This window comes from Accipiter gentilis, chromosome 25 (genome assembly GCF_929443795.1).
Source record: "Accipiter gentilis chromosome 25, bAccGen1.1, whole genome shotgun sequence".
NCBI classification, from domain to species: domain Eukaryota; kingdom Metazoa; phylum Chordata; class Aves; order Accipitriformes; family Accipitridae; genus Astur; species Astur gentilis.
In genome coordinates, this window is record NC_064904.1 from 4,828,780 (window position 1) to 4,855,595 (window position 26,816).

Sequence of the window (26,816 nt, forward strand, 5' to 3'; positions counted from 1 at the left end):
ACAATTTGACTAAACTGGATACAAGATCCTTTGAGTTCCCTGTATTTAGGAATTTATTATGACCTCTAGAAAAGTAGTTTTATTTTGCAACACACACATATATAAAAAACACAACATTCTCTCAAGAGGAGACTTGGAGAGAGACAAGAGAGAGAAAGAGAAAGGCAGACAGACAGAGTTGTAAATTTAATTTTATTCTACACACTGAAGTTATTGTCTTGATTATGTTCAAAACTAAGCTGCTTTCACAGGCATGTATAATTGTTCCCTGTTAGCGATTTACCTTTGAGGTCAACATGAGGTCATGCTGTACCTTGCTAATGACGAAAGCACATGTGTTTGGGCCATGCAACATTGTTCCTCCCTTATCCTTCAAGCTTCTAGCATTTTGGGGAGAGATCCTGATAGGTCCTTTAAAGAAGAGTGTTCAAAAAAGCAAATATTTCAAAAGTCAGGTTTTACATTTGTAGATTAAGATTTGGAGTTTAAAACAGGTGCTATATAAGAGAATGTACTACACTAATGAGAGGAATCTTCTAAAGGTAGAAATAATGCTCAGTGCTACCCCGAGGCATAAAAATTAAAACAGTCCAACAGCATATTATTAAACTGTGTTTATTAAAATACATATACTGTGACTGGTTTTGGGGGGTAAAATTCTGAGTTCAAAATAATTATAAGCCTCATTTTGTTCAATTATTAACTTGAAATATTAACTTCTGAGACAAAACCATAAAATAATAAGCTTTTCATCATTCCACTTTCTTTTGACACAACTATTGTTTCTCTTTGATTATCTTTTCCAGTACCTGTTATCTAGAAGAAAAATAGTGTGATAAAAAGCAAAAACAAAAATCAGAAATTCCTAGACCTCCAACCTGGCATCAGCCAATCTAAAGCTATTCATATTCCCTCTGTTCATTTTTCCTTCAGCTGGGAGGGAGGAGGGAAGAAGGAGAAGAAGGAAAAGGAAAGGGAATAAAAAATACAAAATGGAACTGTTCCTCACTTGCGACCTCTCCAAAGAGTAAAGATAATGCAGCCAAGCTGAGACTTATTAAAACAATTTATAATGCTAATATATCAAAAGAAACAGATGAAAACTATTATCGTTTAGTTAGCTGCAAATTCAGCAAATAATCCACAAAATTATGTCTTTTTTGTCTCCATGTTGTGTAGTAAAGCTATGCTACAAGATACTACAGTGACAAGAAACATACTGGGGAGTTGTATACGAACATATACAGTGGTACAGCAGAACCCTTATGATCTCAGGTACCTTTTGCTGGTGAGAAGGCCCACTAAAAACATTTCAAAACATGCAGAATTATCAGTAGCAGCTCTTTTGAGGAACAATTACAATCCTTACTATACATAATTGGTAGTTCTGATTTTTTATTATGTTTACGTTTTACCTTTTATAATGATGTTAGCTTTTAATATGAAAGATGGAATTTCTGAAGCAATATTAGAAAATTAGTTTTATTTCTTTCTTAAATTCAAGACTGAGGTATTTTTTGTTCCTTACAAAATTCAGTGTTTAAAACCCTGAAAATAATTTTGGAGGTTTAAAAACTTGTTATTGTATCATCTAAAATAATTTCTTATAATTAAATTTTAATAGGAAAACCTCATACTGTAAGTCACAAACAGGCATTTATAAATTGAAAACACTCTGGGATATGTTTGTAATGAGGTTTATAAAAACCCCAACTCCTAATCCACATAAGTGAGTACTTGTATCCTTTAGCTCTTGCTTCCTTTTCAGTTTATAAGTGGTCTACTGCTGAAATTCAAGGCTGAACAGAGCCAAGAAGAAGAAAGCAGATGATCATCACAAGCGGAGTTCTTAGCAAGAAATTTAGTAAATTGGAACTCAGGATTAGGCAAGGAAAATAAAATGGACCCACTGAGCATTTTCTTCATAATCAACACTGATTTGTCATTACATACACTAGCATGACATTCCAGAAGCCCTGTTGGAACCAGCTTATGACTGTTACAGGATGACCATAAAGAAAAAACACACCAATACCAACTATTTATAGTTTCTTATTTAACCACACAAAAAATGCTCAGAGGACTACAGCACTCCCCAGAACATTAATAAAGCCAACTGTCTGAAAGCAAAGAATACTGACTTGAGTACAAACTGACACAGATTTGCCTTCGTAAGATGCTGTAGGAAGTCCTGACTTCAGACAGTTGAAGTGACAAAATCTGGATACTTCTTTGTTAGACTCCTCTGTTTATGTCGTGTTTTGTTAAATTACAAGCCCCAACAACTTCATCTAGCTGTTACTTATAGAACACAGTTTTTATAGGCTTAAGTTTTGCTAGGAGCACTTATGTAAATTTGTCATTGTTAAATATGCCTCTTACAGGCAGTCACTAATAGTCTTTACTATTATGCATGTCCTGGTTTCATCTGGGATAGAGTTAATTGTCTTCCTAGGAGCTGGTACAGTGCTATGTTTCTGAGCTAGGTATGAGAAGAATGTTGATAACACACTGAAGTTTTCAGTTGTTGCTAAGTAACATTTAGTCTAAAGACAAGCGTTTTTCAGCTTCTCATGCCCAGCCAGCAAGAAGGCTGGAGGGGCGTGAGAAGCTGGGAGGGGACACAGCCAGGGCAGCTGACCCAGTCTGGCCAACGGGGTATTCCATACCATGTGACGTCACATCTAGTATATAAACCGGGGGAAGTGGAGGCGGGGGATCACCACTTGGGGACTAACTGGGTGTCAATCGGCAGGTGGTGTGAAATTGCTTTGTGCATCACTTATATATACACCAATTCTTTTATTATTACTATTATCATTTTATTAGTGTTGCTCTTATCATTAATAGTTTCTTCTTTTCTGTTCTATTAAATTGTTCTTATATCAACCGACAAGTTTTACTTTTTTTCCCCTGGTTCCCTCCCTCATCCCACTGGGTGGGGGGGGGAAGTGAGTGAGCCTGCGTGGTGCTTAGTTGCTGACTGGGGTTAAACCACAATGATGCATTACATGTGAGTTTAAAACCATTTTCAAAGAATGTTACCTCCATTAACACTTCCCTTTTTTGTCCCATTCTGGTCTCCCCAGTACAAGAGAAACCTGGACATACTGGAGAGAGTCCAGCAAAGGGCCACTAAGACGATTAAGGGACTGAAGCATATGAGGAAAGGCTAATAGAGCTGGGACTCTTCCACCTGGAGAAGGGAAGGCTCAGGGGGATCTCATCAAAGTGTACAAATAGCTGAAGGGAGGGTGCAACGCGGGGGAGCCAGGCTCTTTTCAGTGGTGCCCAGTGACAGGACTGGAGGCAATGGGCACAAACTGAAACACAAGAGGTTCCCTCTGAACATCAGGAAACACTTTTTTACTGTGAGGGTGACTAAGCACTGGTGCATAGGTTGCCCACAGAGGTGGTAGAGTGTCCCTCTTTGGAGATATTGAAAAGGCTTCTGGACATGGTCATGGGGAAACTGGCTCTAGGTGACTATGTTTGAGCAAAGGGGGTTGGACCAGATGACCTCCAGAGGTCCCTTTCAACCTCCACCATTCCGTGCTTCTGTGACAAAAAGTCACCATTCATTTGTGAAATCACGCTGCACTCACAAATTGAGTATGCAGCCCCCCCCCCGAATTTCAAAAACCACAACCAAACCCCATTTTGTGTTCCCTCCCCAGATTTACGTTTCATTCAATTTTATAACATGAATCCAAATTCCGGAATCCACATTATTAATACTTTAATGTTATGAGAAGTAAGACAAGAAAGGAAGTTATTTAATAATGAGCTTAAGAATTTTTTGCACAACGCAGAATGCTCATATTCTTCTTCCCTCACTCAGCATGCATTGTGATTAAACATTGTGGTTCCCTCTTCCAAGTTGCAGAATAGCAAGCAATCAGACACTAACAGAAGGAAACAGAAGTGTGGCTAACCCATCTCTAATAACTCAATATGACAACATTGACCTTGTCTTTGAAAGAGTGTCATTATCTTTGCTCCCAATCAGCAGTGCTTCCATGCTTACAGATAACCTGGACACAACAGCTGGTTTTGATTTCTGCTTTTTCTTTACTAAGTTCATCATTCCTGAACGTTTATGCAACAGCATAGTTTTTAGTAAAGGTATACAAAGTGGCTACTTCAAACTGTTTAGCTGCATAAGGGGACAACTTTCATGAAGACACTGATACAAAGAGAATTTTGTTAAGAGTTCTTGATCAGTGAACATGTATACGTTCACCTGGTCAGCCAGGCAGTTCCTTTTGTTAAAGCATCCCTCTGTTAAATTAGAAAAACAAGTTATGTTCCTTTAACACTTATTCTTTGAGATGAGCTACACACTGACACTGTGGATATGCCTACACGTATGACAAGACTTGTTTCTAATAAATACTCTAGTACTATACGTGGAGGTAGACCTCTAACTTTTTCCGCTTCACTTATGGCAATATAAAAAAAGATAGTGCTCTGCCCTCTTTCCGAATTCCTTGCAATCATTCTGACTTATCTGGGCATCCTAGTGAAATGTAAATGCTTTAACTTGCTAGGGCACTTTCAATACAACTTCTGTATGACCCCTGCTGCCTGTTCTCCAGATTATCTATTTTAACATCCCATTTTCCTTTTCCTTCATCAAAAAAGAAAGGGCATAATTTGTCTTCCAACCAGGAAATGTTGACAGCACCTAGCTACTGAGCAGCTTTAGGACAGATAATCAGAATTCTGTGACTGTCCAAGTCGGAGAGGTGTAATGAGGAATAGCATTTGTCCTGGAAGACAGTCACTGCACCAAAATAAAAAAAAAAATTCATAGCAGTGCCTTCTTTGCTAGGCTATATACACAGACCTTGGCAGGCTGACCACAATTATACCATTTCCAGAGATCAAAAAAACCTAGCTCCAGAATTCAATCAAAAGTGCTGACAGATGGATTGAGGTCTTGCACAATCATGCTCTTGATGATCTTCTGGTAACAAGTTGATAACTTGGCCCTGCTTTATAACCACGGAATGCTAGACAGGCATTTGAAACTACCTGAAGTTGTAGAAAGCATATGCATAAACTTTCCTCCTCAAAGATAGAGAGGACTTAAGCCTTCAGAGTTCTCTAATGAGCTCCTTCATCAAGTAAAAAAAAAGCATCTTAACAGTGGCAAAAAATGCAAGAGGAAGAAACTCCATTTCTCTGTAGAGACTAATCAAACTCACCACACCTACAGAAAAAGCCTGACAGACAGAGAAACAGTGACTACTATAATACTGGGATGTGTCCTTGAGAGTACACATCCTAGTCTACAGCAATGCAAACTCAGTTTAGCAACATATGCAATGGCAGCTCAGACAGTTATTAAGTCTCATTACTGTTCAGCAAGTCATAACAGGGTATGTGGGACAAGAACCGTAATTCCAAAGTGAACCACAGGAATTAGATGAGACTTCAGGAGAGCCAAGGAATTACACATGCACAAGAGGCTCCTAAAAGGCTCATCTCTACTGGGCCAAACTGCCTTTTGGCAGCCAACTATTTGGACAAAGGCCTACTCCATTATGTCTGATTTAAGAAGTTACTGTGCTAGAAGGATAGCGTTAAGTTTCCAGGGCCACAAAAAACTCACACAGTCCACATGCATTGAAAATGTCTGATTCAATGTCCTAACACATCCAAAAGGGCATGGGAACTGGGCAAAGAAATAGACACACAGATTCAGGATGGGCGTTTCCCAACACCTAGGGGTAAAGGCCTGCATTATTTTATCACATGCACCCAAAGATCTGCATCTGAGAAATGAACTGTGTTTTAATACTTGGCTGATGACATCTTGAGCTAGGACAACACAGGCAGACAACTGTCTGAATGTCAGGGCCGAACTAGTACTTGCAAAGAAGAAAAAAAAAATCTTCTTAGAGCAGAGGACAAAATCCCAAGGGACTTTTACATGGTATAATAGCTCCCTTCAATAAGCAGATAACATCATTAGTTCAGGGACTCAAAAAAAAAATCAAGTTAACCATACCCTCTGGAAACAGAAATCTGCATAATTGGATAGTGCATCTTGTGATTGTCATGCTTAATCATAGCATGGCAGACAGGGCATCCAAGTCAGCTTGAAGAAAAGTACAGAGAACAGTTTTTGGAGCTCCAAAGCAACCCCAGAGCAAAAGGAGATGACCCATATTGAAAGGTTCAAGACAAGCAGGCAAGGGATGATGTGTTGAGTACCTCCTGAGTCAGTGGTGTCATCACTATGTTGTTGCTGATACTAAAGAAAATAAGATTTCTATTTAGACTTCTGCAGGTAACTAGAAGTTACATCAAGAGAACCATACAATCTATACAAAATGCACCCAACCTGTGAAATTGGCTGTTGGTATAAGAGACAGACTGAGCAAACTGGAGCATACCATTTGACCATTGGAAAAATGGGAGCAAAAACAAAACTAAAAAACAAAAGATCAAGCAAAGTCTTAAGAACCCACAAGATCATTTCAGAGGCCTCAGGAACAAAACAAACACACATCAAAGCAAAGCACCCAAACAAGAACATGAAGGAAGACTACAGAGGTGTGAATGCTGGAAAGGGTGAGTTGAGATAAAGCTAGCTAACAGAATACTAACATAGGTAAAACAAAACCAAACAAACTCCACACCTGCAAAGAATAAGCAGATGCTCTATCTAGACTACCTGGCTCAGAACACTGAGGCATACTCCAAGTACACTGTTCTATATATGTGCACCAAGCCTAAAGAGAGCATTTATTTGTCATACAAATACTGTTTTGCGAAAATGCCTCAGAATTTGTGATTTTATCTCCAAAGTGTAAATGCAGATACAGAAAGCATTCAAATGTCTCAACACAGTCATTCTGCCATTTGAAGACATATTATTTACCATTTAAATATATGGCCTTTGAAGTACTTGAACTGCATTCAAACAACACATGCCACTGCTCCAACAGACACTTGCGTCTTAGTCCTACAGCTTATTTTATTCACAACAGTCTTTGCGCAAACATATTTTAGCCAGAGGATTAGCCAAGTATTCACTGAAGCCATTCTTTTCAGCATTCACAATTAGGACGCACTTCTCCAACTACATGAAAGGTCACCTTTGAAACAGAACAGACTTCTGTTCTCCAACTACTTAATGCACGAATACTTTCTTCTTAACTGAGCTGGACTACTACTCTGAACATCAGACATGACAGATTCTGAAACCATACTAGTAGCACATTCCTTCGAACTATGAAACTTGACTCCTTAAATGAATTTTGCAACTTAAAAAAAACCACAACAAAAACCAAACAAAGTTCCTTTTCTCTAAATGTTCTTTAACAGTGTATGTGTTCTCTAATAGGAATTTCTTGCTAATAGAAGCGATGGTAGGATATGATCAAAAGGCTTGGTTAAACCCTAGAGTACATAATTTCTAGTGTAAGAATTTCAAGAAATGGAAACTACACAGTATTAGGGAAAGGGCACCTCTCAGCTATTAAATTGGCTTGGACTTTCATTTCCTTGCATTCCGTATTCATAAAAAATATTCCAGGAACATAATCAAATAGGTTAAGAATTACTCCTTTAGTGTATTCAATATTAAAAATGACAACAAAACCTAGAAACACTAAGTGCTGTTGGGCCAAAGAACACAAAGACAACCTCTATAGTTGGACAGAGTTGCAGTCTCTGATGGCATGTATTTCATCCGTCAGCAACAACTCTGTGACTGAGTAGCACCTAGTGACACAGAGCAAGGGGGTACAATGGAACAGAGGGGAACCAGTTAGTCAGACAGAAGCTCACTGAAGGCATTCAGGCCTGCTCTCGGGACTGACTCTCCACAAGTCCACTGAAAAATTCTCCAATCCAGACAAGAATTACTTACTAAGTTCTTGTCACATTTTTGTTATGAAGAAATAATAGAATTACTATGCATGTTTTGGCTGGGTTCTTCCACAGATTTCAGCAATGTTCTTGTGAGATTCCTATACTTGTCCCTACTTGCTAGTTGGCAAATAAAATTGCTTCATTCACTTCATCTGACCTCATCATTATGAGGGTTTCAAAATGTTATGACCTTGCGAGACAAGAGGAATGCTTAACTGTTGTTGGAGGTACTCTGAAATCACATAGCAAGTTTAAACAAGGTTTTTAATCTAATACAGATACAGTCTTTCTACTTAAAGTCAAGGACAATTCCTTCTTATTGCATGGGTAGCAAAATTCTCATATCAGCTTTCAAATCAGGTATATAGATGAAAAATCAAACATATGAAAATCATAGTTTAGCTGAAATTCTACATATCTTGGGTCTTCTCTTTAAGCAATCACGTAACAGGTTGTACTTCATGTGAATGTGTGTACCATATAAATCATGTGAGCTACTACTATGTTTCAACTTCTATAAAATACTCTGGGCTGCAAGTAAAATCCACTACTCTTCTGTGAAAATGTCTCTCCTCTACAACAAATCGGAAACAGTCTGCATGTAATATATATACATGACAAAAAGAAATCCAGTCTCCAGAAGATATAAATTTTCAAACCAACCTTTCGGAACTGGTAAAGTTATGATCAATATAAAGACCTTGCTTTGAATTCTATTTAGTGAATAAACATTCCAGCACATGAAAATCTGTAATCTTGATTGTTATTCCTAAGTATTTACAACTCAAGTTTTCTTCTCTGATGGAGGGTAAGTCTTCTTATATTACCAGGTGCATGGCATGTGGTAAATTTTTGGGAGATAAAGATGCCAAAAAAGATGTCTTTGCTCAAGGATACAATGCACAATTGGGGAAGGGATCACATGGAATAGAAATGAATGGCAGATGTTAAAATTTCTTTGACACCACAGTATTGCAATTCTTGCACAAGATAGTGCATTTCCAACTTATGTTCTAGGGTAAATAAGATCTGCAGGGATGTTGTGCTTTTGGCTCTCAAGAAGTTCAGCCGAGGTGATTGCTTGCTAGATACCACAAACTACAAGAAGCAGAAACACACAGAGAGAACCTTCATCCTTGAAGTGATTGATGTTTCCTAGGTACGTCAACCAATCTCTCATGAAGTAAACTAGAGGCAGTTGATCCCTCCTGCAATGAGAGATCAGGGGACAAGAGGCTGTAGTACAGCCCTACAGAAAAGGATTTGGGGGTTTCAGTTGATGGTAAGCTCAGTATGAGTCATCAGTGTGCCTGGGTAGAAAAAAGGGACCAACTGTATCCTGGGTACATTAAGCACATGATAGTTAACAAGTCAAAAAAAACCCAGTCCCACTATACACATCACTGGTGCAGCCTCACCTTGAGTACTGTGTGCCCTTTTAGGCTCCACTATATAAGGATATAAAAATATCAGAATATGTCCAAAGGAGGGCAACAAAGATGGTGAAAGGACCACTAGAGGGCATGACTTTTGAGGAGCAGATGAGGGTACTATGTTTGTTCAGCTAAGAGCAGAGGAGACGGAGGGGTAACCTTATTGCTGTCTACAATGTTCTCGTGATGGGGAGCGGAGAGGGAGGTGCTGATCTCTTCTCTCTGGTGTCCGGTGATAGGAAGGAAGGGAATGGCTTAAAGCTACATGAGGGGAAGTTCTAAGAAAAGTACCTAAGAAAAATTCTATTTCTCAATGTGTTTCATACAAATTCTGAACTGGAAGCCCACAGAATAATTTCTATGACTTCTCATATGCTTCTTCTCACATGGTCTTAACTTTGTGTGGTAACATCTGCTTTCTTTTGCATCAGCTACAAGAGTGTAGCACAAGAAAAGTCAGTCTGCTCAAACAAAAGACATACAATAGATTGTATCATTCTGTTTTGAAGGTTCAATGATAGCAGCTAACATCCCTAGTGGTTCTCACGAAGACTTAGTAAAAAAATTGCGTGGGAGAGCAACACTGTCCCAAAAGATACCAAGTATCTAACTCTGCAGTAGAGTATTTAACAGCTCCTGATACTAATTAAATTGAACTTGCAGAAGTCCCAACACTCTTTGCAGAAATACTTGTAACTGACACCTGTCTAGGACTGTGACACTTCAACCAGTGATGAACAAGTCATCCCAAATGAAACCTGCATGTTACACTTCCACAGAAGGTCTCACTCAAGAGGGTAAGGCAGAAAAGCAGACTCCAATTCAGAACTAGAAAACGGCAGCAAGAGGTAACAGTACTGGAAACACACTAAACAGGCAGTGAATCCTCTTGAAGAATAATGCTAGTGTGTTTTTGTGAGGTTCCTACAATCTCTTAGTGTGCATATTTATCAGTATCAGTATAATAGCAATAGCTTCAGCCACAATAGTATGGCAAATGACCCTTCTATTTTACGGTTTTACTAATTTCTTAGTTAATAAGGAAGAACATTTTAAACAATACACACTAAACTGTCCCTTCTAATAATTTTAATTTATTCAATGCATATCTGCAAATTGACAGAAGCATCACTCATTTTAGTATTTTTATGAAGTCATAGAAGAAAAAAGTAATTCATTGAGAAATAAACAAATTCAGACAATAAAGGCTAGAAAGTATATATACTGCATTGAAGAGTAAGATTCAGACTTAACTATAGGTATGAGCCCACCTAAAGAGTTTCACTTGATAAACGTTATCAAATGAAATAATTTTCTTGTCCTTTCAAAAGCAACATATAATCCATTTCTTAATGTCCTCAAATACCTGAAGTGGTAGATCATTTCCAGGAATGCACAGATGCCAGTATTCGTTCTGTGCTAGGGAAGTCTCACTGTTGCTTTTCATTTGAGTAACCCAGGAAAACATGCTGGAGTAAAACTACCTTCCTTAACTACTTGTACCTCTAAACTAATGTTTCAAGTCCACCGCTGTCTTTCTTCCTTTGTTAAAGAAACTTCAAAGTCAAAGTTAATTCCCAGGTTGCATTAATTAGACCCTCTCTGAGCTTCATCAGTAGTGTAGCAAATAATACCAATCAGAAAAAAAAATACAGCAGAATTTCTACAATACAAGGGATAGTATCATTACTGTGGCTATTTCATACAGCTGTAAGTGGATGTAATTAGAGTTCTGAAAGCCATAACTTAAGTTTTGGCTACAAGCATAAATAGTGAAAAACTTTCCTAGGATAACCACGTCAGGGCCCTGAGCTTATCAACAGGTTCTGCAACCTCCTTCCCCAACCCTAAGGGTTAAGGCATCTGTGCTCAGGACCAACACTGACACAATGCAGCTGAGTAACCTGTGTGGAACCTTGTCAGGGGCCTCCTCCACCTTCAGTGGGGAGCTGAAATTCAGGCTTCCATTCTTAATCCTTGCATCAGCTGTGCTGCAGATATGCCTGCACTTGGCTGTGTACCTCACTGATCCTGATCCACCTTCAAATCCTGGCTTGACCTCAAGCTTCCCTCCTTACAACAAGCTTGTCTGATAACCACCAGACTGCTGTCTGAGCCTGCCTAACTGCCACTAGACTTGTTTGTCAAGTGTGGGATTGTGCCACTGGTCAGTGAGCATACTGATCCATGCCTACCTTGCTGTCACTCTTAGCTCCCAGCTCACACTGATGCAGGGAGCAGTCTCCCCTTCCTGCTGATCCCTGACAAACCAGTCAAGAACCACAGTTCCTCTAGAAACAGATCAGAAGACTGAAGAACTTAAGCAGCTGAAGAGTTCAGCAGTATCACATAGACTATCTCATACATCAGCTATCAGCAAACTGCCTATAAGCTATTGACTGAGCCATTACAGTGCCCTTCATAAGTTTAATGAGACAGCCAGGACCATAGGATAAATAAAAACAATACTGTCATAAGTGGAAATTTACTTACAATGCTGTAGAGGCCACATAGCAGAGGTGCTACTAACAAGCTGATCTGCTGAATGGATTTTGCATTTTAGAAAAACAGCAAGTAAAGAATGAAAACCCTAAATTCCATGCAGAAACAGGCCTTACACCTTCAGTGAACCTTAGAGGTTATCCTATCTGGAAGTGATTTTATTGATGTTTACCTCAAAAATAAAAATGCACCAAGAAAAAACAAAACAAAACTGTTTCCATAGAAATCAGATCTGTAACATTCTTTGTCATCAATTTAATTTTCCAGAATAACTATTATAGCCTCAATTTAGGAACACATATGAAAACTGACAGAAAAGCCCTCTCATGATTCAAAGACATGATGTAGATTTCAAATGAAAACCAAAAATCCTGTTCCAACAAAGTGCATGCCAGACTGACAGGTTTCTTCTTTCTCACTTTTTTTTTAAAAAAATTCTTGTAGGAGCCTTTTTGATCCTAATACCCAGACATAACACTGGCTAATTAAGCTGTCCATACCAGAAAGAGTACAGCTTCACCCAAAAGACCTCTCAGCTGTGGACTGTTGCTTCTGTAGCTGTAACTTCTACTCAGGACCAAAAGTATGATCTCTGTAGGAGACAGAGGAGGAAGAACAAAAACAAGAAAAATGTTTAATGGTACACTAGACAGACTGCTCTGCTGCATTCGACAAAATCATAATGAAGACTGTAGTACAAAAGTAAAGGTTGAGACTAGACCAAGAATGGTTGCAATATGGCAGATCAAAGGTCCACTAGTTTGAAGCGTCATCTCAAAAAGAATTTAAAAAAAAATTTATAAGGTCATCTGAATTTAATTAAAAATCCTACCCTGGTGGCTGTTCCTACTTGAAGAAGTTAAGTCAAAATACCATGTTGGTTACTATACTTCATTCCAGAGCTAGACATACTTGTGACTTCTGCTTCCAAAACAGACATGGAATCAGGCTACTGAATTTTTCAAGCAAGAATGAGGCTTGCCTGCCAGCAGAACAGGCACTTAAAAGGGAAAGCAACAACAGCTAAACCTGGTACTGCATGCCAGCCAAGAAACATGCGACCTCTACAGCTGTGGCCCCAAAACATGACTCAATGCAAGGCTATGCCCTCATCAAATGTTGAGTGGAAGTTCAAGAAACCCTTTTCACAGATTTACACAACAGCTATATTTGCTTTCGCAGTGCAACACAATTGCAATTCTGCAAGGAATTCTTTAAGCCAGCTCCTGAGAATGGATTTGTAAATCAAATAACTAAGAGAAAAAGACGACAAATGTCTTGGTTCTGCAGGCAGAAACAGCACATTATTGTGTGGGAGGAATGCAAGTATGTACCACTGTCACCCCAGATGAATTTTCTTCTCAAAATTCCAATTTTTGGAAGACTTTGTTTTCTAAAGCATCATCTTTTGAGAAGAGAGAGGTAACGGTACCAAAAGAGAGAACTGTATACAAAGCAAAACCTGAAAAAATCCTCTTTCTTCAAATAGAGACAAAATTATAAGGCATAAAATAATACCAATTCTGTGAAGAATTCTACTAGCTGCCATTACAAGCCTTCAAAAGTTATTTTTAAAAAAGAGAATGTAAAGAAAAAAATGCATAGGAGATGACAAATAAACATTTATAGTATCAGAGAGCACCAGATGTAAAAGGTAGAGGAGTAGGAGCAAACAATTTTGCTCAAATGCAATCCATCTGGTTCTAAATTAATTTTCACATGGCCATGAGTCTCTGGTCATATAAGTTTTTCACACCTGATCACCCAAGTTTCATTGGAGTTAAGTATCCGCAGCTAAGTCAGGAAGTAAAAAAAAATTTTAAAAAAATCTATGAGAAAAAAAGATCGAGGATGGCAGCATTTTCACTCAAAAAGTTACCTTTTTTTTTTCCCCCTTGGATAACAGAAAGAAAATTTTCCCAGGTTGACTAGCAACATTTATTCTAAGATTTGATAGAAGATATCAGGCTATGTAACACACAAATCAGTATTTCTCCCCAAAATGTGATTTTTAAGTGGTATATTACAATAAGAAAACAGTATCCTTAGAACAGTCACTGTAAGAAATCATGATCTCATTTGCAAAAATTCTTCATGGCACTTTGAGATTTTGGCATAAAAATCTGGGCAGAATGTATTTTGTGCTCCAGTCTTCTGCATTACTGCTCCATGCTGGGAAAGCACAATCATCTTTGTGATAAGCATTGAAAAAGGGATACTTCTTGGGCTAAGGCATGAAGAGTCATCTGATCGCTGATGATTTTGCAATTGAATGAGTCCAGTTATGTGCCTTTAGAATGTTTGGTATGTTCTCAATATTCAATTTCAGGACACTTAAAACACCAACGGAAGTACACCAATTAAAGCAAAAAGGTTTTGCCATCATTTCATTTCCTTTTCCAAAATAAGGGAAATAATGTCTAATTGTCCACAGAGATCCATAACCAATGTTCATTTCTGTGGCCTAACTTCAGTTTACTCTTTCTTACTTTTTCCTCTTCACAGAAACGTAAATCTACTCCTTATAAATATGCTATGTCTACATCACTGAACAATTTTTTAACTAAAAAGCAAGCAGATACAGTAACAGTCATCCACAGCATGGATTATTCTAACTCATCTTCACAAGAGGATGCTCAATGTTCCGAGGATGCACTATCAAATGTCAATGATCAGACATTATTACTTTAATTAGACAATTATAAAGGGTCTTTTAAGGTTAAATGCACAGGTTATGTGCCAGGTCACTCAAGTGAGATGACAGTTCATACAGCACTAAACAAGAGTCAAGTTGTAGTCACCTCCCTCTGTTCTGGACTACCTTTAAACTGCTCTAAGAACGTGTACAAATCTCTTCCTATTTCATCTATCAAAATCCATAGTCGACTAAGCACCTTTTTATCATTTTTCCTTTAAAGAAATTTCCTTTAAAATCTTTTAAAATTACATACTAACTTTCTTTCCAGAACAAAATGTTTACTCAACCAGCTAATAAACAAAAACAAACAATTCAACAGTGAAAAGCATCTGACAGTTATAACTAAATTTGCAACTCTGATCAAGAGATTTTCAGATAGGAAAAAAATACTATATCTGAATTATTCATTCTACACATCAGACAGAAGTACACAGATATCCATCCAACTGACTTAGATGACAATTCAATCATCCCTCATACAAAATATCTACTCTTATTTATCAAGGCATTTGTACACTCTTAGATACACTGTTTGAAGACTGACAATGTTCAGTATTTACTACATAATTTTTTTTACACTTCATTAAGCAAACACAAAATTTCAAAACAAACTTTAGCTAATGCAGAAGATGTGTACCAGTGCAGAAGAACTGAACATTTCACTATACTCTGGAAGGAATTCTACTTGATGGGATTTAATTACCAAGAAAATTGTTAATTGTTATGCATGGTCCAATAGAATAGATTACTACTACAAGAATTCAATGAAGGCGTTCAGACTGTTTTTTCTAAGATGTAAAGATCTCTCTATATATAATTTTAGTGTAGTTACAAAACTAAAGGGAGTGAGTGGGAAAAGATTTTAAAATATTAAGTAGCTTTTTAACAATAAATATTAAAATGAAGACCAGACCTGATGACTAGGTTAAGCTGATATTAACCAAATCAAAACAATTCCAGCATACAAGTAGATCTATTAATGTGATAAAAAGATAAAAATATGTCTAAGCCACAAATCCGTAAGATAGAGATACTACACAAGAAATAAGATGGAAAAAAACCCAAACAACAAAAAAACAGGTTCAGGAGTTTTAGGCTTTTTTTAAAGGCAAATGAAATGTATGACTCTTGAAAAAAAATAGCAAAGTGACTGCACTTATGCAATGAACAAAACAGTGTTGTATAAGTTTCAATACAAAGTCTGTCAGTCTGTCATCACACCCCCGATAATAATTTATATTAATGTCATGTGGAAATATATTCTACATCCCAGTTAGACAGGAACTCAACTGAGATGCATGAAAGCATAAGGCTAAAAAGTGTCTTTTACTCGATTTTCTTTGCAATTCCATTGAGCGTTAAAAATCCAAAAGACTAGCCTTAAATTCATCATGAGGCTAAGAATACAAATGCCATAAAACTTAAAACTAAAGCGTTACTATTCATTTCAATCTCAATCTCTTACCTAATCCCATTCTGTCATTACGCTAGTCAAACTGTAGGTCTTCATGAGATACTAAATAAAATTTGACTATCAGAAGTCATTTCATACCTCAATACCTTGTAATACTGACCTATCCTATGTGAAAATTCATTTTTATTCAACTACTTTATTCCAGTCAGGTTATTTCTTCTTTTTGCGTGCAAATACAAGCATAGGGACTTCATTTTAAAGATAAAACAAAGGCAAAACCAGACTGCCATTTCACCTGCACAAGACAAATTTCAGTTTTTAGCAAAACAGTAGCATAAAATGCTTCAAAGCTCTTAAAACCGCACCGTTTTCATCTTGGATTTGTAATTCTTGCATATAAGAAGCACTTTCACATAATATTTGTAAAACGAAGAGGATACTTGACAATGCAGTCTTCACACTCGTGCTTCAGCAGCTGCATGGCAGAAATCAATAGGTTTCTGTTTTCCTAGAAGTCACATGGATTTGCTTCCTTTCACTTAAACAGTGCTTAGGAAAAGCAGCTTCCCGTCTCTTCATTGTTGAATAGTCAATTAATCTGCTATAGTTATTACAGTCAAGAAAGAGTACACTTTTTTTATTATAAACCAACTTCTGTTAGATTCTGTATTTGCTCAGGTACCTGGAAATATTTAACAACCATCAGATTAAAGCCAAGATAATAAAAACATTGAACCATGATGTTTTCCTAGCAAGTATCCCTGACTACAAAACCATCCAAAATTCATAAATACATGGTAAAGAATTCTCTCTGATAAGAATTCTAAACACATACTTGTAATTGCTGATGCTTTTTATACATTCTTAACCTCAATATATCTTGTTTCAGAAAATACAATCCAAAGAGGGAGGTTACTAGAATAAATTCCACTTGCATAAGTATACTTTTTTAATGTCAAAGTTGTTGCTAGAAGCAGGGTGGGCCAGGGATGAAGTGTGAAGGAAGGGGGAGAAAGGAAATCATACTGCTCTGATTAAATTGCAAATGTTATACTCTTATCTGACATGCAGTTGTGTTATTTTATTTAAAAGAGCTACCCAATGAGCATGAAAACAAATATAAAGCTATGCAGTGATACAGGCAAATTTTACCTCTTTTGAGTACAATGGTTCAGAAGTGTGAGTGTTTTTTGTAATGTGAATTGTAAGTGTTCTAGTAGTAGTTGAATAGTCTACAGAAAATACAATATGAAATGTCAATTTATGTGTGAATGGGTCATTCTAATCATGTTTAGGTTCAGTAGCTAAATTACAATAGCACACATGAAAACTGTAGTCAAGTGCAGATAATTTCTTAGATTTTGAAAGAGAACAATACAATTGCAATTCCTTTTTTCCTTAAAAAAACCCACTAGAGATGTTGAGTTTTTTGACAGGTAAGACAAATATAAAACATGAAGGAGAATATGAGAAAAAAATAAATTAAGAGATTTCTGAGGTATATACTAAAACCAGAATGCATTAGAGTCAGAGGAACCAACATTAAATGACCAAGCAGCAAGACTGCTTTATTTAATTACTAGAAAAAGAGGAATCTGATTCAGACTGTGGGAAAAGCAGACAGGCACCTCTGATGCTTATCCAAGTCCTACCCTTTCCTTGCTTGTAAAAGATGTCCTGAAGGTGAGCACAGATGAAAAATATGTATATTTCCTAAACCCAACTCTTTTGAGGCTTAAAGAAGGTCCTGATTCATTTTGACATTCTTATGACAGGGAAGATTTCAGTTTTATTCAGCTTAGGCTCAAAGTCTGAAGTACTGCTCCTTTTCTCTCACATTGGTGGAGTAATACCATTCCATGTACTTTACTTCATCTTTTATGCCCAGCACAGCTTCTCTCAACTCTAAGCAGGTCCTACTCTCCCTAGCCACACCTTTTACTGTCATTCTTTCCTGCTGAAAACTGCATCTCTCTGTATTTCCTCTCTTGTACTGTTCTGCAAATCTGCTGCTAATCCCTTGTCATGCCAGTTGAACCTCCTCTTGGTTTCATGCTATAATTTAAAAGGAATATACTAACATTATCTGTACTATTTCCCTGCTTCAGAAAGTAACGTTTCATAGCTCTTAAAATGGTACCTCCCGAATCCTACCAGAATCCATTTGAAATGCAAATATTCTAGAGGAAACTACCAGTTACCTATTTTTAGAAAACCCTTTTGCTGCTTGTAACAAAGACTTTTAGATCTGCAGTCCCAGATTTCAATACCTCTGATACCTAAAGTGAAAGCCAAAAACCAGCCATTTTTAAATTCTCTCAGAAGTAAAATCCTGCGCAATTTTGACTCTCTGAAATCTAAGACATTGGAGATAAAAACTGAACCTTACAAGTAATTAACAACTAATGTCAACAGTCAGAGATCACTATGTTAGGTACTATGCACATATTTAATAAGAGATAAGCTTTTATCCTAAAAGCTTGCAATTAAGTTTATCAGAAGTGACACAAAGATATGAGAAAGAGACAAGATAATAATACATTCATTATTATTAGCATAAAGAAGAGTCATAGCATACTATTTGCCTAGTCACTGCAAAGTATTAGCACAGTCTAGCATTTTTAAAAAGGCATCTGGAAATTATAATATAAGTGGATCTCTCATTTTTCACATAAAGGGCAGCAGGAGGGAGCACGAAGGCATGTCAAGGAAAACTAGAACAGACAAAAATGTCTGACAACACTGGCAAGCCAAAGACCAATGATTTGAAAGCTCAAAATCCAGTAGAACAGACTACTAGATTTTGTTCTATGAAGTAAGAGTCCAGAATGCAGTTTTTCCTCCCCTCTCAAATGTGTTTATGATTTCAATGAGACAGAATCTGACTTTGTGATCTTGCTGGATTCTGTCCACACTTACTGGAGATTCAAATACTCACCTCATCAGTAAGAAACTCCTTACTCAGACCAAAGTCTGTCAGCACCACGTGGCCATCAGAATCAAGGAGAATATTCTCAAGTTTTATATCCCGATAGATAATCCCCAACTGCAAACAGAAGAAAAAGTATTTCCAAGTCAGTGTAACCACATCAAGGAGACATTGTTGATTGCATTTAAATATGAAGCTCAAAAAACTCCCATTATTAATCAGACACCTGAAAGTTACACTCAAAAAGGTCAACTTTAAAATGCCTTTGAAGAAATAACTTTGAGTGACTCAAAAATTCTCAGAAATTACACTGTGCATTAATGTCTTAAAGGACATACTACATCCTTTGAATCTAAAAGTGACTGAACCTTGCTGTTGAGTGCAAAACTCGGGTCAGCTTTCATTAAGAATGATAATGGATGCTTCTGTAATGTGTTCTAGACCATACATGCATGCTTTGTAATTGTCAACAAATGCACTTAACTACCTCTGAAAACTCTCACTTCTCTTGTCCACAGTTGTGCCAAAATTTCAGAACTCTGCTGTTTAATTTTATCAAAACAAGGACAACTGAATAACAGTGCAACCCAAACACTGTTCATGTTGACTAAAAATTACTTTTATTGATATACACCATTTCATAAGGATTACTAAAAATTAACCATCATTTGTCAATAACACCACTCTTCACACTGCAGACAAAAACTTGCAGCCTTAATCCATTCCACATTAATAGATACTTCACTGGGAAGTATTTCTAATTATACAACTAACATCTCATTGCCATATAAAGTTACTTTGAATCTAAAACAATCTAAAAATATAGTTCTCCTTACTAACTTTATATGATGTGAAAAGAATACAGCTGTAGTTCCACAAAATCAGCACTAGGATAAAGTTACCTTACCTTGTGGAGATGTTCAAGTGCCAAAACAATTTCCCCAATGTAAATCTGCACCTCACTTTCTGAGAATCTCTCTCTGTGTGAAAGGTGAGTAAACAATTCTCCTCCATTTATATAGTCTAAAAAGCAGAACAAAGAACCTTATAATTTCACTGACAACTTAATTTTCTTATTGGAATATTAATAGGTACTTTCTAAGTTATTAAATGAGATGTTCTGGGATCAGATGCTTTTACTTTAAGTCATGATGTACAATACTCAATTTCCTTCTTAGAGGACTGACAGAAGAACACAACCAACTTTTAGACAAGCAGCAAAAGCTTAAAATAAGCTTCATATATCCATAAATTATAAAGATGACTATTTTTTGCAAAATCTGTCTTTTAGTTATTTAGGAATATGAAAAGAAAGAAGTACAAATGATATCTACAAATGGAATACTCATTGCTCTTAAGCATTTCGTAAGAGTGTACAAGGCAGACTGACATAGAGAAAGGCAATTCAGAAAACGGGTATTAGGTGAAATAATCAGCTATGGGCAATTACAAGTTTTACCCTTTCACAAGGGAAACTTTGATGGCAAAACTTACTGGAGGAGATTATTTCCACAAACATTCCCTCATGGAAACCACACTTTCATTCTTTGCAGTCTATGACACAAGGGTTTTCCCACAGTCAGGGAGGGGGAAAAAGAAAGTAATTATTACAACAGAGCTCCACTGCAACACAAACACGTTAGAAGTAGAGCTGTTTAGGCTAGCAGCGTACATTAAAGCCATTAATTTACAACCCAACAGCCCCCATATTGTATTTGAGCTCTACAAATACAGAGCAGGGAACATGCCCCACAACATCTTACTCAACATTTTCTTGATTATGGTTTCTATAGATTCACTGATATAATATGTAAATGTATTAAAAGTTCCAATCCTATTATAAGTTAACATTTCAAAGAAGAAAGCATATATATAAGTTATAGACATTTTGATCTCTCTCCTTTTTTTAGTTCTCCAGTTCTCTGTTTGGGAACAATTATTAGTGGAATCAAACAACATGAGGAAGATTATTTATCTAGATCAGTAAGCATATGAAAAAAGATTATAATAAAGTATAAATAACCCCTATTTTACAACTGCTTCCTTCTTCCAAAAAAACTTCAGCATTCTAATCATGGAGAAAACAAAGATAACAAACAAATTTTTAAAATCTTTCTAATCATAACTGCTAACTTAGTACAAGGTAAGAACTGAATTCCCAGGCACTGTTCTAAGGACTGTGACAAATATAAACCAAAGGTGCCACAGGAGTGGCAGAACAAGCCTAATTCTTTTCAGGTTATAACACTAACCGCACTCCAATAAAACAACCAGCCTTCAAATTCTTGGTGCTAGATCAAATGCACCACTGACAATGGGGGGGGGGGGGAATGTATCAATTACTTCAATATAAACTCCATCTGACAGTTCAGAATTTTATTTATTTTTTTTTACTTTTTTTTTATTTAAAATATTAGTAGGCTAACCTCATGTGACAAGCTTTGTATAGGACAGGTATTCACATGGATGCAATACTTTGTTCTTTCAATCACAGCTTACAGTAAACCTAAAAACTGGAATCGACTCCAAACCCTGTATTCTAGAAATCTGGCAGAAATGCAGCTGCATGTCTGCACCTGATCCAGACTAAACTCATAAAGCTATGTAATCTGATGGCACGAAGAATTGTATTAAATATTGCACTGAGGCTCCAATTCTAAAACCTTTTGAAACTGAAATGACATGTTGCTCATACCCCAAGTTCAGCTACGTACAAAACCAAAAGCAGAGACTGGTTTCCAAAAATTCAGAAGCCTCTGAAACACATTAATTCCAAAAATCAAAGAAGTGATTTACAAAGATTTACATAATAGACATTAAAAAAACTTGCAACAAATAGTTATTTTGTCAGGGGAGGGTGTGAAACCCAGTTGAATTATAAGGTAGCTTTAGGCCATGTTAGATAGAAGAGATTTTTTGCTGTTATAAAAAGTGATTAAAAGAAATTTTTAAACCACTCTAATTATTCCCATTTTCTGCTAGAAAAGAAAGAAAAAAGGACCTTTCTGTGCCCAACTGATATTCTAACATAATATTCCAACCTAAGAATAGGTTCATGTTCATGCAGCCTTTGTGGGAAAACAAAACAAAATGAAAAGGCTTTAATTATACATCAGCTTTGAATTTCTTGCTTTAAACATCACCTTAACATTGTGTTATGGTGGGCATGTGCCCAGTCTGCACTATCTGCTATGTAATGTTCTTCAGAACCACTGGGCTCCCTCTTTTCTTGATGCTTATGATAATATAATGTCAAGCTTTTAATTTTCCCGTCATAAGAGGTTTTTTCTGGCCTTCTAATTATCCATGTCATCTAAATTTCTCCATTACTATGTAATTAGTTTTGAGTAACTACATCAACCTCACGTGTGAGAGTTTTTTTGGTTTGGATCTAAACTGCACTCTAGCAAAAAAATACCTGGATTTAAAGAATACTATAATATTTATAAGACATGTTTATATTTTTCCTCATTTAATCTTGCAAACGTTTTTCCAAATTATTAATCAATAAGTTAAATACCCCCCAAAATAAAATATGAAATCTTAATTATTAAAAGGTTAACATGAAGGAATTAAAGCTATCAATGTATTTCTAACTTTTCTTTGTCTCTTTAGCATTTTCCAGCCTGCGACAATATTTTACATATTTCTTTAATGTCCTAGTCAGAGGAATTTGTAAGAAACCTTATTAGCATATTCAACTTATATTCAAAAGCAATCTAGTGAATACTCCATTTAAGCTTGAGCTCCTCAGATACCTGTATTATCTCACTTAGTATATGAAACTAAGGTATGCACATAGAACACCTTCCTAAGAACTGACAGCTAGTGGTGTAGATACATATAACATTCATAAAGTTTTACTAATTTGATGTCTAAATCTGCCTGTTAATAAAGGTTCCGTAAATGGAAGTTACAAGCTAAAAGGAATTGCAAAACTTGTACTTCAATTACAGGACCACTCACTTCTTCAAATAATTCACTACCAAAAGGCATTCTGCATCCAAGCATTAACTTGATGGTTCATTTTCCTCTTCTTTTCAAATACTCTAAGCAAGCAGTCTTTAAAAATTGCTTGTAATTTTCCTCCAAATACATCTTATATACCAAACACAAAATTTGCTGCTGATCTGAAAGGTAAAAATATTTCTAATTTTAGAGTGGTACCAAGCCTTATGAACAAGGTCTACTTTCAGCACAGAAATGTGTGGTTTTAAATTGCCTCTTAACATCCAAAAACTGAAACATGCAAGTATCTCAGTACTCAAAGATCAAATAGTTTCATAACAATGTTTTGGCAGCAAATGCTTCCTGAAGCAGTAAGGCTTAGAGTTGATTTTAATACTGTTTTCCAGCTCCTGAAGTAAATGAAGTAAATCAGTAGAAATCCTTCATCTTCCTGAGGAAGACAAGACTCGTCAAAGGCAATGAAATTGTGGGGTAAAGCAAAAGGAATATAACTCCTTAATCTCAGTGTCTTTCCCCAAAATGTTACTGTCCTGAAAAAGGATAGTGGTAGGGAACAGAAAGACACACATATACGGAAGTTCTATGTGAGGTGAAAACCTTAGGAAAGTTCCTGATCAGTCTTCTGCCAACCCTGCAAATGCTACAGAAATAGATGTGGTTCTTCACAAGAAAATGGAAAGCAAAATGGCAAGGACAGAAGTGGAATGAAGAATGTTCTAATAAGGCTTGCTTCTAATACAGCTTGCTATACAATAGTTCATCATCAAGCATCTCTTGTAAATGGAAATTTACGAAAGTTACTGGTAGAACTTACCAAAAGGAAGTATCACAATGCATAAAACAAGAAACTGATCCACAATACAAGTATTTTCACCAGCATTTTGCAGCAAGAAACCCTGCCAGCAACTTGTAGATTCCAGTGTTGTATGGAATTTGACCAGAAACAAATGAAAGCACAATCATCTTTAACTGGCATCATTCACATTATGAGTGCATTTGTTCAGAAAAAAAGACCTGCCTGATAAACATCTTTCAGTTTGCAGTACTTCAGTGCTAAAACAGCGTACTAACTCATCAGCATAGTGACAGGTAGCCCTGTCCTCTCAGACAGATAAGAGCATTTAAAAAACACTGATCACATTGAAGACAATATACGATGGGTTCTTAGAGTGAAATGTGCAGTATGTTTGAACTAGAATGCTTTCTGCTGCTTAAATTTTCCTTGCTATTTTCTTCTTTCCTACCAACTAATCCCAGTAACAAAGTCACACTTGGTCATCCCACCTTACCAGTAGCCTCTGTGCCACATACACAAAGGCAGCATGCAGAGAAAAACTGAATCACTTTAATGCTCATATTCATATAGATTAAGACCCTTCTCATTCATGGTAGCAGCTTGTCTGAAAATCTGTAGAAAACTAATGCAGTATATAATAATGGTTAAAAAAGTGCAAATCACAACTGCATCTTCTAGGCAAGTTCAAGAAAGTATTTCTCAGGTTTAGGTACTTATGGTCACATACATTTTCTGCTGCATCTAAGTCACTGATAATACATCCCCCCACCCTCCCCAGTCAGAGTAGCACACTGAAGTTCAAACAGGAAAACCACAAACACAGACACTGTTGAAGATGAACAGTATTTTAGTTCCTATGGTGTCTCATACAATCTCCAAACACACAGTACTTAAGACCACATTAAAAAAACCCTACAAAACATTAAGGAGATAAAAGGGCAGATTTTATTTTTTTTTCCTCCATTAATGTAAGACTTGAATCCTGAAAACTACTCACCTAAAATGAGATGAAGCTTTGTATCTGTCTGGAAGGCATAATGTAATGTGACCAAAAATGGTGATTGCCTAATGTGCTCCAACACTTGTCGTTCTGTCCTTGTGTGCTCAGTTGTTTTGGCTTTTTGAACTATTGTTGCTTTCTTCAGTACTTTCATGGCATACAGCTTTCCAGCATCGTGGCCGCTTACTTTCCTCACTAGGAACACTTTTCCATAGGCTTAAAGAAAAAGCAGGGAGGAAAAAGAAAAAAAAAAAAACAAACACAACAGTCACCTACTCATACTACAGGTCTGGCTGATACCATTATTTTCAATTACTCATTGTTACATCACACAGTGACCATTCAGGCTGAAATCTTCCAGAACACTTTGTTTCAGACTGACCCTTTCTGAGCAAAAATTCAACTTTGTTTCAGACTGACCCTTTCTGAGCAAAAATTCAACCAAATGAGCTTAGTGACTGAACACAGCTAGAGTGGAGAAAAACAATCAGAGTTTCAGCATTTTAAAACAATTTTAAAATATGATGATTTCTTCCTTTGTAATAACCTAAAACTCCCATACCTTGAATTTAGCAGGAGTTTGGAGTAAGAGAGATGCTATTTTTTTGTCCTCAAAATAGTCTGCTCACGTTTGCACAACTTAGACGCTTTCATTACTGGCTTTATAGCACTGAAGTTCCAAAAACCCATAGAAAAGGCAATGAATTCTTTCAATCAGTATTTAGTACACAGGAACTTTCTGAGGCTCCCATTCTAGACTTAAATGAGAATTAAGCTAGAGGAATTATCTCAAAAAGAAAGTTTTCTAAACACAAACAGTAAAAGAAATAGTCACCAGGACCAAAAAGTAGTCTTTTCTAGAGTTTCAAATTATTGAATCTACGTGTTCTGTTGACGTATTTGGTTAAAAATACACTGCATACTGCAGCATTAAGTGGCAAACGTGGACTTTTTTATTATTATTATTAATAAAAAGGACTCCCGGGAACTGTACACAAGTAAATTTGATACCTCTACTAGGCAAACCTGCAGAAACAGTAAAGGTTAGAATTAGTAGATACACAAACAGAATACTACATGAATGAATTAGCATTACTTTTGTAAATGGTAATAATTATTTCTATTAATAATCACTCAAAGTAATCAGGAGGAAGGAACAATGATATGGTTGTATGGTTGACTTATTTAGATTTCCAAGGTACATAACAAGTTCCCTTACAAAAGGGTCTTAAAAACACTCAACAATCATGGAGGGGGTCCTCTTATGAATGAAGAGCTGTATTAGCAGACAAAAACCAAAAAGGTTAAAAATAAGTGTTCAGCTTTTTCAGTGAAAGGAGGTCACCACAAGAACTCATCCTGCCTGATTCGGTCATACATGGACAGTGAGGAAGCTGAATTTCTTGGTTTAGTAAATTATCCACTGCAACAGAAATTAAAGCTGACTGCTGAAAACTGTACCATAGTATCAAAATATTAAGCAGCTGAAAAATAAAATGGCAGATAAGATTCCAAATACATAATCCACGTGAAGTATGATAATAATTAGTTGTGCATAGTGTTATAACAGATTAAAAAAAACAAAATACCTGGAGTTACCACAGACAACCCTGTGAGAAAACACCATTGGTAATACAAAAAGCTAACAGACTGTTAGAACTTCAAGGAAAATATTGAAGAGGAAAAATGGCACAAATGTACTGTCCCCCAAACCTTGAACACAAACACAGAAATCCCTTATGCTGTGGTATGAAATCTTTGTGTCCTCATATCTTAAGCGATGCACCCTCCTCTCTTCTGTCCCCAGCTCCCCTCCCCCATGAGAAAAAAAGTGTAAGTGAACATTAAAAAAAAAATACAGAAAAGGATAAAAGAATTCTTCTAATTATGAAGGAAAGTAAACACACTTAGACTTTTTATTTAGCCTGAAAGAGTAGAGTACTTAACAAGATGCTAGAGAGTTAAAAATCAGAAATTGTATAAAGGTCAATAAAGAACAATTTTTCATTAGTTCTAGAAATAAAATAACAAAATTAACAAATAAAATCATTACGTATCAAGATTAAGTACTGCCCAAAACACACAAACAAATATGCTGTTAAGCTGTGAAACTACTGTTACATTATGATGCAAATGTCAAAAATGTGGATATGTTCAAAAAGATTATATAAATTGTTGAGCAAGAGGA

General features: G+C 36.4%; 1 protein-coding gene across 8 annotated transcripts in view; it reads right to left on the minus strand.

The window, feature by feature from the left end:
- RPS6KA5 (ribosomal protein S6 kinase A5) overlaps window positions 1-26,816 on the minus strand; it is an 85,331-nt gene that overhangs the window by 35,668 nt on the left and 22,847 nt on the right. For 3 of the 8 annotated variants that reach the window (XM_049828879.1, XM_049828877.1, XM_049828878.1), the window contains exons 3-5: window positions 24,626-24,844; window positions 19,771-19,886; window positions 18,873-18,980 (exon numbers count right to left, since the gene is read on the minus strand). The exons of 1 other annotated variant lie outside the window; for it this stretch is intronic. In XM_049828879.1, the coding sequence (XP_049684836.1) occupies window positions 18,873-18,980; window positions 19,771-19,886; window positions 24,626-24,844 (443 nt within the window). Of the gene's footprint in view, window positions 1-283; window positions 412-12,322; window positions 12,398-18,872; window positions 18,981-19,770; window positions 19,887-24,625; window positions 24,845-26,816 lie in introns of those variants that run through there. 4 more of the 8 variants (XM_049828883.1, XM_049828881.1, XM_049828880.1 and 1 more) reach the window with 4 other exon arrangements.